The 15,624-nt window shown below is 37.3% G+C and overlaps 1 protein-coding gene across 2 annotated transcripts in view; it reads left to right on the top strand.

The window, feature by feature from the left end:
- The window catches only part of Stxbp4 (syntaxin binding protein 4), a 155,948-nt gene that overhangs the window by 125,200 nt on the left and 15,124 nt on the right, over positions 1–15,624 (top strand). For both annotated transcript variants that reach the window (XM_048788698.1, XM_015495449.2), the window contains exon 16: positions 11,177–11,234. In XM_048788698.1, the coding sequence (XP_048644655.1) occupies positions 11,177–11,234 (58 nt within the window). The remainder of the gene's footprint in view (positions 1–11,176; positions 11,235–15,624) is intronic.

Here is a 15,624-nt window from a genome sequence, read left to right as displayed (position 1 = left end):
GATTACTTTAATATTTTATACCTACCCTTAAAAAAACTAAAAGCAGTTACTAAGTTCTCTTTATTTGTTTGTGACCTTCAATATATTTTTTCCCAATGATCTTTCCCTTCCTGATTTAGACACTAAAATAAAAAAGCGTATGTGTTGAGGTAGGCAAAGTTCTAAGATGGGCTTCCAAATTGCCAGCCCCTGGCATGTGAACACCTTCTACAAGTTTAATCAGATGCTAATCTAGGTACTGCTACAAAGAATTTTGCATATGTAATTAGTTGACTTTAAAATAAGGATGTTATCCTGATGGGCCTGTTCTCCATGAACCTGTAAAATCTTAGTTTAGAAATCAGAGACAGGGAAGCCAGATTGGAAGCATTAAAACCCTTTGCAACATTGCTAGCTTGAATATGGTGGGAGTCACATTGCAGGGAATGTCAGCTCCTCCTAGAAACTGAGTGTCCCCACCTGATAGTTGGTAAACATGTGGGGTCCTAAAACTGCAAGCTGAATTCTGCCAATAACAAAAATTAATTTGGAAGCAAACCCTTCCCCAGTGCTTCCAGATAAAAATTCATTGCAGCTGACATCTTGAATTCAGCCTTAGAATACCTTAAGTGAAGAACCCAGCTATGGCATGCTGGATATCCAACCTACAGAACTTTGAGCTAATACATGTGGTCTTAAGCTGCCAAGTTTGTGAAAATACGTTGCACAAAGGTAGAAAACATAAGCACAAACAATGTTTTCCTGAATGCTTATTTTCATAGCACTTAATTTTTATTTTGTTTTTAGAAAATACTTAGTTTTTATAATTCTATTGTTCTGGTATGGGATAAAGAAATAATAAGGTGTGGTATTAGAAAGCTAATGATATTTCATAGAGATATTCATGACATCACCTGAAAAGACATACCAATTTCTGAGCAGTTTTGAATGTAGCATTCTGAACTAGTTAACAAGCTGCTCTTCCTGTTTTCTTAGATCAAGAGTGTTCCTGTTAATCTCAGGCAACCTGTTAGTTGTGGACAAATGAATACTGGTCTCCATTTTAGACAACTTGAAATGGTACTGCTACTCTTAACCAAAGGAGATCAGCTTGCCAAACAGCAGCATTACCACTTCTGATCACTAAATCAGTTTTCCTGAGTAGACCATAAAAGTGAAGGTGTAATTACCAAATTATCTGTTTTTTCCTGCCAAGAGATTTTTTAATTCATGTTCAATAGCCATAGACCCCTTAATATCTTTATTCTAATAATAATAACAATATTTTAAAGAAATCTTGTTTATGTTTGTTTATTAAAAGGAATCAGAAGGCCCTCTCTCCTCCATCTCTGTAACCGACAGAGAAAAGTATCAGTTCCTGGGGAAATAATTCAAATGTTCAAGTATGTTCTTGTGTAACTCCACTTTAAATTCTCTTCTTAGTTTATCACCCTTTCAACACCTTTTTCTTAAGAGCTTGCCTCTCATGTTTTATGTCTTATTAAATAGTAGGTGTTTGTGTTGCCATAGATACTTGGTATAGTAAACATTGATTTCTTAATTCAGCAAACAGCAATTAAGAATCTACAATGAGCCACAATAGTGCTGGCATTGGAACTGGAGCTGTGAACAGAAAGCGCCTGCTTTTATGGAATTGCATCCTAGTGAGGGAGGAGAGACAGGAAGCAGGTTGAGGGGGTAATGAGTGCCAGAAGTTGGAAGGGAGGGAACCCTGCTAGTTTATGTTGAGTGACCAGAAAGGTATCACTGAACAAATGACATCTGAGCAGATATCCAAAGAATGATGGAGAAGCCATGGATACCAAAGGGAACGTCCCTCCAAGCTGTTATCCTTTTTTGCTCTCTACATCCATGAAATACACTTATTAGTTGATTAGTCATAAGCAAAGATTGTCAGAATGAAATAGAGTTCTGTTATTTAGCTCTCTAGGCTGATTATACACAGATCTCACACTCTAGTGAGGAGAGCTTCAGCAAGCTTCATTCTAAGCTATATCAGTGCACAGGATGAAGTCCATTGTATGTTATTTATTCTAAGCAAAACAGATCAAAGTACCCAAATGATTCTCCCAGCAAGGTGCAAACACAGGGACACCTGCCAGTGAAATCCTACATTCTTATCTTCAGTCTTGAGTCCTGGGATGAGAGTTAGCAGTGTAAGAAAGAACATTTAGTTGGCCATCTCAAATGTCTGGTTTTTGGAGGTTAGGGAAAGGACCTTACAGTCTGAGAATAAAGAACTCCAACTATAAAAATACTGAATTTTGTTTCTGTTGAAACATATGGAAAATGAATAATAGTTTTTTCCCTCCTCTGAGTGCTATTGTAGATAGTATTTATTTACCAAAAATAGAGCCAACTAGATAAAAAGGATCATGAACCACCAAATAACCTCTAAGAATATTTTTATTAGTTGTTCCTTTAATATACATTACAGTGTTTAGCTGTATGCTGGGTATGTGACTTCTAATTAGAAATAATTTGTCTCTAATTATGTTAACATTTTTAACTTTTCAATTTGAGATACACAAAAGATAAAATCTTCTACCTTACATATATTTCGTTCCCCACCCACCTTCATATAGCAGTGATATATGTAACCAGGTGTTTAAAAAAATCAAGTCACAGACCCAAAATCATATCTATTAATACAGCATTTACACAAGTCTGATATTAAGTAGTATTTAAAACACAATTCAGAACATTTGTATAGCTCTTTTTAGAAATTTTTTTCTTTGAAATACAGCATTATTTGGTTATTTATAGGTCACAACCACCTCTCAGCATAATAGATTCCTTTTTCATAGGAAAATTAGCTAGTAGCTCTTTTAAAATTGGCATCACAGTTAAGAACTACAAATTAACTTGTACAATCGTAAATCTAACATAAAATGTCTCTAAAATAGACTGCTTTGTGTTCAAGCCTAGAAATTATTTCAGTTTCTTTTAAAAAGAGCATTGCTCTGGAATAATGCACAGATTGAGATGGTGGGAATTTTGTTTTCTTTTTTTTGTTCTCAAAGTTAGGCAGAAATCTTATTTGATCTTTTTAATATTGATAGCAATGCAAACAAGAGCTGGAGGAATGGAAGCAACACAACAGTGGCTCAGAGCATAATCTCTAGTATTAGATTGCTGGTTTTCAAGTCATGATCACGTGGTTTACTAAAACTGTGACAATGGGCAAGTTACTTGAACTTCTTAATCCCTGTGTTTCTTCTCTGTATAATGAGGCTTCTAACAGATGCTAATAATAGATTACACATATTTCAAATGGTTGTTATGAGAGTATAATGAATTAAAAATGTTTATAAAATAAATAGGTACAGAGAAAGCTCTGTGTAAACATTTGATAAATCTATAGTTAATTGTTAGGACAACAGTTTTTTGTTTTTGGTACCGAGGATTGAACTCAGGGGCACTCAACCACTGAGCCATATCCCCAGCTGTATTTTGTATTTTATTTAGAGACAGGGTCTCACTGAGTTGCTTAGCACCTCGATTTTGAAGCTGACTTTGAATTTGCAATCCTGCCTCAGCCTCCCGAGCTGCTGGGATTACAGGTGTGCACCACTGCGCCCAGCTCTTTATATCTTTAAAAGCTGATTTTGATATCATATACTCATCTATTTGAACAGTGTTTCTATCCTTGGATTTTTGGAACTTTCCATCAGATAGGACCAGGGAAATGATATCCACAGTGCTATGCTAGAATTGGCTATCATTGGCTTACAAGAATTTTACGTACAGTGTCAAAAACTTAAAATGTTTAAATTGAAAATTAAATAATTTATATTAAGAGAAAAGGCAACAAATACTAAAAAAAATTTCAACAAGTCCAGGTTCCCCTTGCTCCAAGAGCCATTTCCTAAACACTTACCATCACCCCACTGGATGAGGGTCAGGGTGTCCCTCTAGTTTCTATTATTCTTTTGCTGAATATTATTAATGAAATGGGGACTATATAATTTCTTGTGTTGAGGAAAAGACAGTAAAAAACTTTGTTAATGGAAGTTTGCCCTGTAGACATTTTTAAAGCTTATCCTAAATTGAGCATCCAAATTATGTCAGTAGAATTCATATGCAATGAATAAGGAGCTATTTTCATTACTATTAATAATAATTATCTCCTTTTGTATAGTATCTTATACTTATATATTAACTAACAAAATTCTGACAATAATTTCATAAGCTAAGAGGTCATCATTGCTGCTATATAAATGAGAAAGCTGAGATTCCACAAGATTATTACTTTCCCATGGTTATTCAATGTGTATTTGAAGAGCATTACTTATGAAATCAGATTTTTCAGAGTACAAATCAAGTGAAAATTTCAGTTATGTTGATGAAGTCACGTCCTATTAATTGTGTATTAGAAATCTGCCACCCTCCCCCTCTCCAATCTTTCTCTCCTTTTCTCTCTCAGGATATTGGATGCTAAGAAATTAAGTGTATTTGAGTTTTTGTAACAAATGCTAACCACAATTTTTCAATGAACCTGGTTCTGATGAAACTGATGGTATTGTCTTTGTCACTTCTATTCTTAAAATTCTCAGCTGTAGATGTTTCCACATTCCAGCCTTGCCATCATCCATGTGAATCCACCATCTTCACATTTTAGTTCTTCTTTTGCCAGTGTTTTTTTCTCCCCACCACACCGTCTGCCAGGAATCTTGTTGTCTGCCATGAATCTGGTCATCCTCCAGAAACTGGTTCCAACCCCCCACTCACTCCCGCAAGCCTCCCATCTTTGCAACTCACACAATGACTACTGCCCTCACGTAGCTGTCTTGTCACTGCCTCTCTGTTTTCTCTATCTTCTGCCTTCACTGTTGTTTCAATTTGTCTTCTTGCTCAAATGCAAGTCCATAGTCCATTATTCCAATCTTTCTTACAAATCCCCTCAGCTCATTTGGCCCTCTCTCCTTCTATCACACCATTAATAGGATTCCAGGTCTCAATAAATAAAATGTACCACCCTCTGCATGATGTAACGAGACCAGAGGAGTATTGCTGTGGTTAAACTAGTCGCTAGGTTCCACCCGCTTTTCTAATGTTATGTTTAAACTCCAGCATTGTGTCCAAATCTGCTTCTGGTTTTGGTGGTTTCATCTTTTAGCAATGAATCTTTTTTTCTCTAGCTTTTCTATGTGTCTCATAATTTTGATTGAATACAACCATGATAGGAAACTAGAGACTGAGATAAGTACTATTTAAACCCAGAAATGAGAGTGTCTCTTCCCTGTCAGGCTGTTGGCATGGGGGTAATTCCATCTCATTTGAAGTTGTGCTGGTTTTGTATTTTGTAGTGCCTGTTAGTCTGAGTTTTAACAGCAGACTACAAATTCTTTCCTATGATGGTCTGCCACTCTTGTGCTTACACATAGGCTGGAGTGCTAAAAAGTTTTTCTCAATATTTCTGCGCTGTCCCCAGCTGGCAGAGTTCTCTACACACCTGCAGAACATGGTTTTTCCTTCACTCATAGTAGACAACTGTTGATTTTACTCAGTGCAAGGTTCAAAGTGGTTGGAGAAGCTGGAGGTTCTCCAGTTTTCTTAAGGCAAGCCCTGTGCATCTGAGGTTCAGCAGTGGAACTTTCTCCACCTTCCTGCCTTCCTCAGTAGAAGACAACCCTACCAGTCCTGCTCAGTGCTCAAGTGGGCTTCCTGCTCCTCTCCTTGTGGGTTTCAAACTCTGCTTTATATTAATACAAGATTCTGAATTTGAACAGCTTTCCTGTCCTTGACCCCCAGTGGCAAGTGACTTTTTACCAGATTTCACACTCTTTCCACCATGATCTTCTGCCTTACCTTGCTTGGGCCCCCATAAAGAAGTTGGCTATCTATTGCCTGAGACCTCTGAAACTGGGAGTTCCAAATAAACTTTTCCTCCTTCAAAATCATTCTTGTCAGGTCTTTTGATCACAATGGTGAAAAGTAAGATACTTCTTCCCAGCAGCAGCCAGCTACCACTTTGTCTCAGAGATGGGTCCAGGCATCTGAATGCTTTATGCCTGCTCCAGGTAGCAGCTGATCACTGTCTTGTACTCATGTAGAGCCCAGTGCACAAATGGAGTTCCCTGGTGTTCCTGCTCCACCCTGCAGGAGCCTGCACACCCAGGAGGCTCTCTCAGGTCTCTCTCCCTCCCCTAATCTTTCTTAGGGCCCAGAGTTGTTTGGGAGGGCAGAGTCTCCTTAGTCTTAGGGCTTCCAGGGATACTAAATTATAACACTGTCTGTTATGGTTTGGATCTGGAATGTGCCCCAAAAGCTTGTATGTTGAAGGCTTAGTCCCCAGTGCAACAGTGTTCCCAGGTAGGGCTTTGGGGAACTGATTGGATCATGAGGGCTCTGATCCCATAGGTGAATTAATTAATCCGTTGGTGGCTTAATAGACTACTAGGAGGTTGTGCAAACTGTTGGGGAGGGGCATAATTGAGGAAGCTGGCCACTGGGAATGTGCCTTAGGGCTATAGCTTGCTCCAGGCCACTTTCCCTCCTTCTGCTTTGTGGAGCCATGAAGTGAGCAACTTTCCTCTACCACACCATGATGTTCCTTATAGCCAGTCAACCATGGCCTGAAACTTCTGAAACCAAAATAGATTCTTCACCCTTTAAGTTGTTTTCCTCAAGTATTTGTCACAGTGATGAAAAAGCTGACACACCATCCGATAGTTGAGCTTTAAAAAAGTGAGTTTCTCTGTCAGTTATTTTCTTCTTACCCCCTGTTATGGTGACACTTCATCCTCCTGTTCTCTGCCAAGGGGGATAAAGTTTGTATGCTTCCTCCTCAGAGAGGCTCCGCACTCTTTACAATTTAGTCAGGTAAAAACTTAGTCTCTGTGGATCTTGAAAAAAAATTATTATTAGATTGTACGGCTTTTTCCCACATATGTTAAGACCGACATTCTCCTTCAACTTTCTTTCTTAAACAGGAGATTTCTTACTAGGCTTGTTTTAAAACGCCCAATTGTAACATGGCCTGCATAGCCCTGCATAAGCCTATCTGCCTGACTTTTTTCCAACTAAACATTTTATCACTGTCCCCCAATTCCTCAAATGTGCCGACCTGTTTTCCATGCCAGAGCCCTCACAGACTGTTCACTCTCTGGAGAGTGTTCCTCCCCACGTCTACCCTGGACAGCTTCAGACCCTCAGATTCTTTCTTGCACTACACCCCCATCCAAATTGGTCTACATAAATTACTTACCGATTCTTTTCCAGAAAGTAATAATAGCCAATATCCATTTTCTAGATATAGCATATGCAATCAGTCTCTGTTGGTGGTTATTTAGATTATTTCCAATCTTTTCATAATTAGCAGTCTTATACACAAAGCATATCTATTGGATACTTTTCTAGAAAAAGAATTGCTGTATTTTAAGTTGTACGTGGAAACAGTTCATCCCAGTTTAAAAAGTCTGGACTCTGCCAGCTGTGTGCCCTTAGGCAAGTTATTTTACCTTTCTGTGTATTGGTTCCCTCATTTCTAAAATAGAAATAATAATAGGACCTCTTACAGATTCTTTGTGAGTTAAGTGAATTCATATACAGTCCTTAGAACAGTGTGTAGCACATATTCATTCAATAAATGTCAGTTCTTAGGATTATTAACATTTAAAATTTTAGATAGATATTGACAAGTTTTGCCTCATGAATGTATTTTATAATTTTACACTTCATCACTATGAGAATGTCTCTTTATGCCCTCAACACCACGTCTTATTAACCCACTTTTTAATCTTTGCTAATTTGATATATGAGCATGGCATCTCAACTAAGAATGAAGTTAAGCATATTTTCACAAGTTTAAGTCATTTGTGTCCTGGGTGTTCTGTATGTTTTGGCTGTTGTTGTTCCTTGATCTTTTTCTGATTGATTTGTTGGAGTTCTTCATCGTGTACCAGGGAGTTTAGCCTTTGTGTTATGAGTAGCTTTTTTATAATAGTGTTCTACACTTTTACTTCATGGTAAATTTTCTTTCTTTCTTTCTTTTTTTTTTTTTGTGTGTGTGAGAGATATGGGGATCAAAGGGTCTCACACACACTGGGCAAGAGCTCTACTACTGAGCTATCTCCCCAGCCCTTACATGTATTTTTAATGATGTCTTTATTTATGATTATTTTGAAAACTCTGTAAGATCAAGAGCCGTGTCTATTTGTTCATCATTTGTATACCAAGTACCAAGGCAAAAATGTCTAACACTTAATAAATAATCAATAAATATTTAATGAATGAATATGTGGGCCAAATATAACACAGAGAATCTTTGGTACATAAATAGACTGGAAAATTGGAAAAGAAATCACTTTGTTTGGAAACATGATGAGTTTGACTTTGGATAGGTTGAGTTTTAGGTGACAGCCAGTATTCTAAGTTCAGTGTATTCAAGACTTTTACTCTGGCAAAATATTCATGCAGATTTTGGACTCATCACCATGAAGTTTTTCATTGAAAACAGATGATTTCTGATGGAAAGAATGTTATGTGAGGGTCCACAAAAACACTTCTAATCAGAAAAAAAATTTCAGGTGGTTTTTAGTTGTCATAATAGTTTTAAAGTAAACGTGAAACGGGAAAAATAGAAGCATTATGTATGTGCAAGTATATAAAGATTGTGTGAGTATAGAAATACTTCCGTATTTGGGACAATAATGATTATTGCAAAACATTTATACAGTGTTATAATTGTATCCAAATCACTTATTGTGAAGAAATGAAAGCCTTTCTTAATGGAAAATGGAGTTCATCATAATCATATAAGCTTGTGAAAATCAGAAATGTTCTTTTATATAAAGTAGGCTGTTTGTATTTTCCAGTTTACAATTGAACAGTGATTTTTTTATTGTAATATCACTGAGAGATTAATTACTATCAGTTTAGTCTCCAAGTCTGTTTTTTACAGATTATGTTAACTGTATGAAAAATAAGAAACCAATTGTCTTAAAGGAAACAATTTGTTTTCTCAAAGCAGAGAAAATAAAGCTCTACATACTGATTAATACATAGGAATATCTTTATGGCAGCAGTCACTGAATAACCATTTTGACTTAAATATTTGTGAATTAGTACATTTACAAGTCTGTTCTGAAATTAGAATTCTTATTTAATAATAGGAAGGAAATGATCAAGGGAGGAACTCTCTTCGACGGCACAGGAGATATGGTATTCTAGTATCAATCTCAATTTTCATAGGATCTTATGAATAAAAGATACTATCTTAAAGTCTAGATTTTTTTTTTTTGCCTTTTCATTAAAAAAAAAAAATCAGTGACTTAAGAAATTAGAACAGCTAGGCATGGTGGTGCACACCTGTAATCCCAGTGGCTCCAAAGGTTGATGCAGGAGGATTGCAAGTTCAAAGTCAGCCCCAGCATAAGTGAGTTGCTTATGAGACCCTGTCATACAAAATAGGGCTGGGAATGTGGCTCAGTCATCAAGTGCCCCTGAGTGCAATCCCCGATACCCACCCCCCCAAAAAAAGGAATTAGAACTTGTGCTAATCAAACAAGTCATTTAGCAGACAAAAACCTTAGACACATTAGAATATCTTCCTACTTAACCTTTATAATCAGAAGTCCTGTATTTCTGAGCATTTACTGACATGAAAGGAAGATTCTATGTACTATCATCAGATTCTTCCCTGTAGGAAAGGAGCTTGTCCATGATGAATGAGCTATTAAAAAAAGAGAGAGAGAGAGAGAGAGAGAGAGAGAGAGAGAGAGAGAGAGATGCAGAAAGTGTTAAGACAGAAAATAAATCTGATATTGAACTGGTACAGGAGCAGCAGTCTGTCCTGCCTGAGCACATGCTAGAGGACATGCAAATGGAGGATCACCTCAGGGGCTTTTAAGTAGCCAGTCATTTCCTAATGCTGAGCTCTCAGAAGTGCTTATTTTCTACTCAGAATAGGAATATTTATACATGAAGAGGGAATGGAAACTCCAAAGTAGCCTGTGTAAGTAAGAAGTTATAGAATTTTTGCCCATGGTCTTATTTTACGTAACTTGTATTAAAAGACTGGAAATAAATATAAATAAGGCATTTTTGTTTGTTTTTCTTACTTACAAGTACAATATCCTTAGTGCCCTTCTCAAAGAGTATTTGAGAGTGATGAGTATTTGAGAAGGTGATGTAGTAGAGTTTTATTTCATTCGGATAGTTAAATTGCTCACTTTCACTCTGCCTCTTACTGATACTTGGAAGAAAGGAAGTCAAGAATTTGTTGTTCAAACTCAATTACTTTCTGAAAACATAGGCTACCTGAGCAATGGAGTCTTTTCTTTAGTGTGTTAATGTATACTATACTCATAAAAGGAGTGGTAAACCATTGTCAAATTGCTGATCCAGTAGATTAGTTAAAATCCTTAGCAATATTCAGGGATGGAGTGAAGGATGGCAGCCATTGTATTCTACAAGGTTACCCCCCCAAATTGAAACATAAGAGAATATGGCTGCCTCAACATGGGACTGTCCTCTTGGTATGATGAGGGCAAAAATATACTCACTTTCAGAATATGGCCACATATTGCTTGCTTAGTTCATTCTACATCTCATTTTAGCTAATTATTCTCACTCCCATTACAGAAATAGAAGCTAAGTTTAGCAAATTGTTTGGCCATTTATGTTTAGTGCACAAAATTTTTAATTAAGTAAGTAAAATGCCACAATTCATTGTAAATCACTTTGCTAAAGTTCCAAACTTAATATGGAATTTTGTCTTGCCCAAAAGCTACTTTCAACCCCCTGCTGATCTGGCATTCATGTATGATTCCCTGTGGAGCTGAGTGAAATAATGTAAAGAGAGCCAATTAAAGAAACTTTGAGCCAGAGTAGACAAGCTTCAGCCATCTTGTCCATCTTTCTGCCCCCCAGGCACAAACCATCTACTTGCTTGAATCTTGCTGACAAAAATGTTCACTACATGTAAATGACAAGTCATAATCCAGTTATTGCAACTAAAGCAGATTGTTAACTGTTCAAGACTTATTTATTGTGTACTAAAGATGCTGAGTATAAAATCTGATCTGAATTGTCTTGATTCCCCCTTTTTAGGAAATTATTTTGTACAAGAAATGTACTCAAATAATTGTCAAGATGGGGGAGGTTTGTGTCCAGGAAATAAAGTTATCTTCATCATCTTATTAAATGTATTTTTGGTTTCCTTTCACTCTAGCCTTACCTTATGGGTGGGAGGAAGCTTACACAGCAGATGGAATCAAGTACTTCATCAAGTAAGTACAAGCCTCTCAACCAAGTAAGCAATTTTCCTCACATCTGGAGAGAACCTGGAAGTTGCAGAATAATCAGCAAAACCAAGAAATCCTCTTGGAGGTTACAAAAATTAGAAACAAGAAATGAAGCCTCACCATTTTCATTTCATGTGATTTAAATGCTAATATCAGATGTCACTTGGGGGGAAAATCCCTAGTAATAATTTCAAGGGAGACATCAAAATGTTGGAACAGAAACATTATTTGAACTTATATGGTGGCTACCTAAATTTACTTGCTGGGGAGTAGTGTTAATATTTATGAAAAGTTAATATCTAATGAAAAAATCCATTTTATATGTCTTAAAACTTCTTCACAAAAATACCCATAACAATCAACATTTTTCAGTGCTTTACAATGTACCCAGACCATTCATTCTATAAATATTTCTGTAAATATTTACCAGGCTGTTTCATGCCTTGGAGACACATAGGTAAAATGTACAGACTGGTTCCCAGATGCCTTGGAATTTATATAATAATGAGGACAGATAGACAATATGTAACTTAAGAGATAAATAGGACAGTATATGAACAAACCCAATTCCACTGGATTCAGAACAACTCTTTGAGTTGTGCATATCTTATCATTTTCCTTATTTTAAAGATGAAGAAAATAAGCCTTAAATTGCTGCCAAAAAATTCACAGCTATGACATAACCAAGCCAGAACTAGAGTCAAAGTCTTCTGATCCAAGATCTTTTGTACTGTACTAGACTGTCTGCTAGAGGCCTTAAAAACCTGGACAAAATTACGTTGTCTAGCTGCTGAACCGGTTAGTTTTACTCTGGACAGAGCAGTCTGATATACTGCCCCTGTGTTCTGAGTAAATCCTTTCATGTCAGAATTGGTGTTATGAGAGCACAAAAGGGAATCTCAACAGACTCCTGAGAGCCCAAGAAACTCCCTGTTCATTCTTTTGGTAAATTATGCATGGTATACATTTTAAAAGGAAAAGGAAGACATGTCCTTGCTATCCCTTCAGATGTGCAAATACTTTCAAGCCCTGTGATGTCACATCTCTCTTAGCCTCAGTTTTCCAATCAATAAAGTAAGGGGAATACTATCAACTTTATAGAGTTGTTGAATCACCTAGCATACAACTGTGAGCACAGCAGATGCACAGTAAGTAGTCATCATTTTGCAATATGGAGAATTTTTGGTGGAAAAAAAAAACTGAGAAATCAAATCACTATTATAAAGACTGAGAATTCAAAACCTTCATATTTGAAAAAAATTTGAGGAAAAACTAAGGATAAACCTGGCAAAGTGTTTTCATGGTGTGCTTTCCTTGTAGTCTGTAGTGATAAGTAAAGGAAAAGTATGAAGGAGAAGGAATTTTGGAGCAGAGAACCCAGGAATTCCATGTGCATATTACAGTTAGCACCACACTATTCACTTCCAGCTCAGACCTCTTTTGTAAAGAAACTTGCCCTCTGATGTGCAGGATTAATCGTGTTTAGTATCCTGTAGGGACATCAGGAAAATAAAACAACACAGTCAAATTTGCATTGAGCCCTAGCTGATGTTCAATTGCCAGACATAGATGTTGGTTTCTATGTGTTGTGTCATTTAATCCTTTTAATGATATCTAAACAGATGTCACTTAACTTACTGATGGTGTGATGAGGGTGGTGAACTATATCTTGCCATGTTATGCTCTAGAAGATCCCCAAATGAATGTATGATCAAAGGAAGGAAAGCAAGCATTCATTAATAACTGGAGTTCTGCTTTCAGAGTCTCTTGAAAAGTGTTAATAAATGAGTCCAGACCCCGTAGGGAACTCCTTTGCCTAAGCTTAGCTGTCTGTCAGTACATCCTAACCCAAAACCAAATATGAGAGCCTAACTAGCGCTGTATGAGAGATAGATACTAAGAACATGATTGCCCATAACAAAGAAAAAGGGGGAGCAAGAGATGGATAGCCAGAGAGTCAGTTTGGCTCCCCACTGGTACCCAGTTGACGTAGCTACTGGTCCTTACAGATGGGAACAACAGCCTTGGGCTGAACTACTAATACCAGGGGAAGATAGCACCCAAGGAGAAGACATAAAAAAAGAAGGGTCAGCAAACTCTTCAGCTGCCCTGAGATCTAACTCAATTCTTGTGGAATAAATAGGAAAAGAAGCCACATTACCCAGTCCCGTTTACTCCACTCAGAAAAATACCCCAAAGGATGCATTCTGGAAGCCCATCAGTTCTCTTCCTTAACCTTAATCTTAATCTTGATATATGAGGAAAGCATAAAAAACATAAAATAAATTTGTTTTCCAAAGGGCAATGGTGGGTATCATTATCTCACCATTACAGCTGAAGAAACTGTTAAAGAGGCTAAATTTGTCAAGGTCACGCACAATAAAATTGCAGAGCCAAGGTACAGAACCAGGGTTGTGTGGGTCCAAAGCCACCCCCTACACACATACTCAGGCTGCACCACCTCCCCCTCCTTATTTTAAGGTTGTCTGTTAACGTGACAAGAAAGACATTTTAAACAGATCTTGATGCAGATACAGCTCTATATCCAATTTAAAATAGCAAAATAGAATTTTGATTTTAAAAATAAGTAGTGATCTTCTGGAGATTAGAAAGGTCAAAGAGCAAAAATAAGAAAATCTAATATCGTGGTGCATCTTTCCCCTCCTTGTGGAGGAGTAGGGTGCTTGTTGTGAGTTGGGTTTTGTTTTTATCATTAAAATTTTACCTCATTCAAGCACCAAGACTTATCTAAACTGTTCTTGACCAAAGTCTTACTTGGATATGTACTACATACTTCCCTGCCTTCTTGTACAGAGCCCACTGAACACGATCATTATGAACATTCATCATTATATAGACAGTGAATTCTGCAGGGGACATTGAGCTGTATGTGCTAGAGTAGAGACAAATCTGTCATCTGTCACTGCTCTCCATGTGCCTGTCACTCCCTTCACCCCCATATTTTTTCCCTCTACACAGTCACCCTCTTCTCCAGGAATTTCTTATTTGGAGAAGAGAGTAATCTAATTTGAATTGCTTATAAATAGTCTTTGAGCATGGGCCTGCAGGAATTGTGGTGAGTCAAGTGTGCAAGTTCTGATGGGGGTGGATTTGATTACAGGATAGCCATTGGTTTAAGAAAATGAGGAGCATGGGCCTTGGACGCCAAGAACTTGGATGCAAATGCTGGTGTTTCCACAAAATAGCTGAATGACCTTGGGCATGTTTATTTAACATCTGTAGGGTTTTATTCCACATTTATAAAATATAAAGTATATTAGCACTTCCTAGAATTCCTGTCCAGAATGAATGAGCTGATATACGTAAAGTTTGACATTTGGTGGCAGTTTCTTCATGGCTCTGAGCCACTTTGAGTTAGGTGATATTGCCGAGTAAGTAAAGTCTACACAAGTGAACATCTACCAAGGTCCTTCTTAGAACTATTTAGCTTTTGTTTTGTTTTAATTTTTATCCTTCCACTACCCCCAACCAAAATTTTGAGGCCACACAGCCTGTGTTAGCTATTGAGAGGGGAGGGGTTTATTTGTAGGTGGATGATAGTCTGGAGGCTAAAGAAATAACAATTAACTCACGTTATTGCCTCACTCACCTCTGCTTAAAAAGAATAATGACTGAAATCACCCTCCCAGAACACCCAAAGAGATGATGGTTGGCATACAGATGATCCCTTCCCAGAAATTGGCATCTGTCACTGTCCTTCCAGAGATCGAATCATTAAGTCTGATGAAAGATAAGCCTCCAGCAAGAGAATAACTGTCAGTGCTGTCTCCAGAATGTCCAGGTACATATGGTCCTCACAGAGTATTCCTAGCCATTTACCATTTCCGCGTCCATCTACACATCTATTAATACTTTGTCATCTACTTGAATTCTGATGCCAGAGAAGAGCATTTTACCTGGTTTGGACAGACTTATACAGCATTGTCATTGACAGAGCCAGTGTGTCATAGAACTAACAAATGTATGTGTCTGTGTGTGTGTGTGTGTGTGTGTGCTGACATGCGTGAACACAGGCATGCTCACTTGCCATAAATATATATGTAAATCTATCGACATACTTACATAAAATATATCAGTATATTCTAGGAATATTTTTTCTATTTTCTCCTTAGAGAGGAAGTTGCAGCATTCTTTTTTTTTTTTTTAATTTTTTATTGTGGGTTGTTCAAAACATTACAAATTTCTTGACATATCATATTCCACACTTTGATTCAAGTGGGTTATAAACTCCCACCTTCACCCCATACACAGATTGCAGAATCACATCAGTTACACATCCATTGATTTACATATTGCCATACTAGTGTCTGTTGTGCTCCGCTGCCTTTCCCATCCTCCACCCTCCCCCCTCCCC

This window comes from Marmota marmota, unplaced genomic scaffold, assembly GCF_001458135.2.
Source record: "Marmota marmota marmota unplaced genomic scaffold, marMar, whole genome shotgun sequence".
In the NCBI taxonomy this organism is placed as follows: Eukaryota; Metazoa; Chordata; class Mammalia; order Rodentia; family Sciuridae; genus Marmota; species Marmota marmota.
This window is presented reverse-complemented; position numbering and strand designations above follow the sequence as displayed.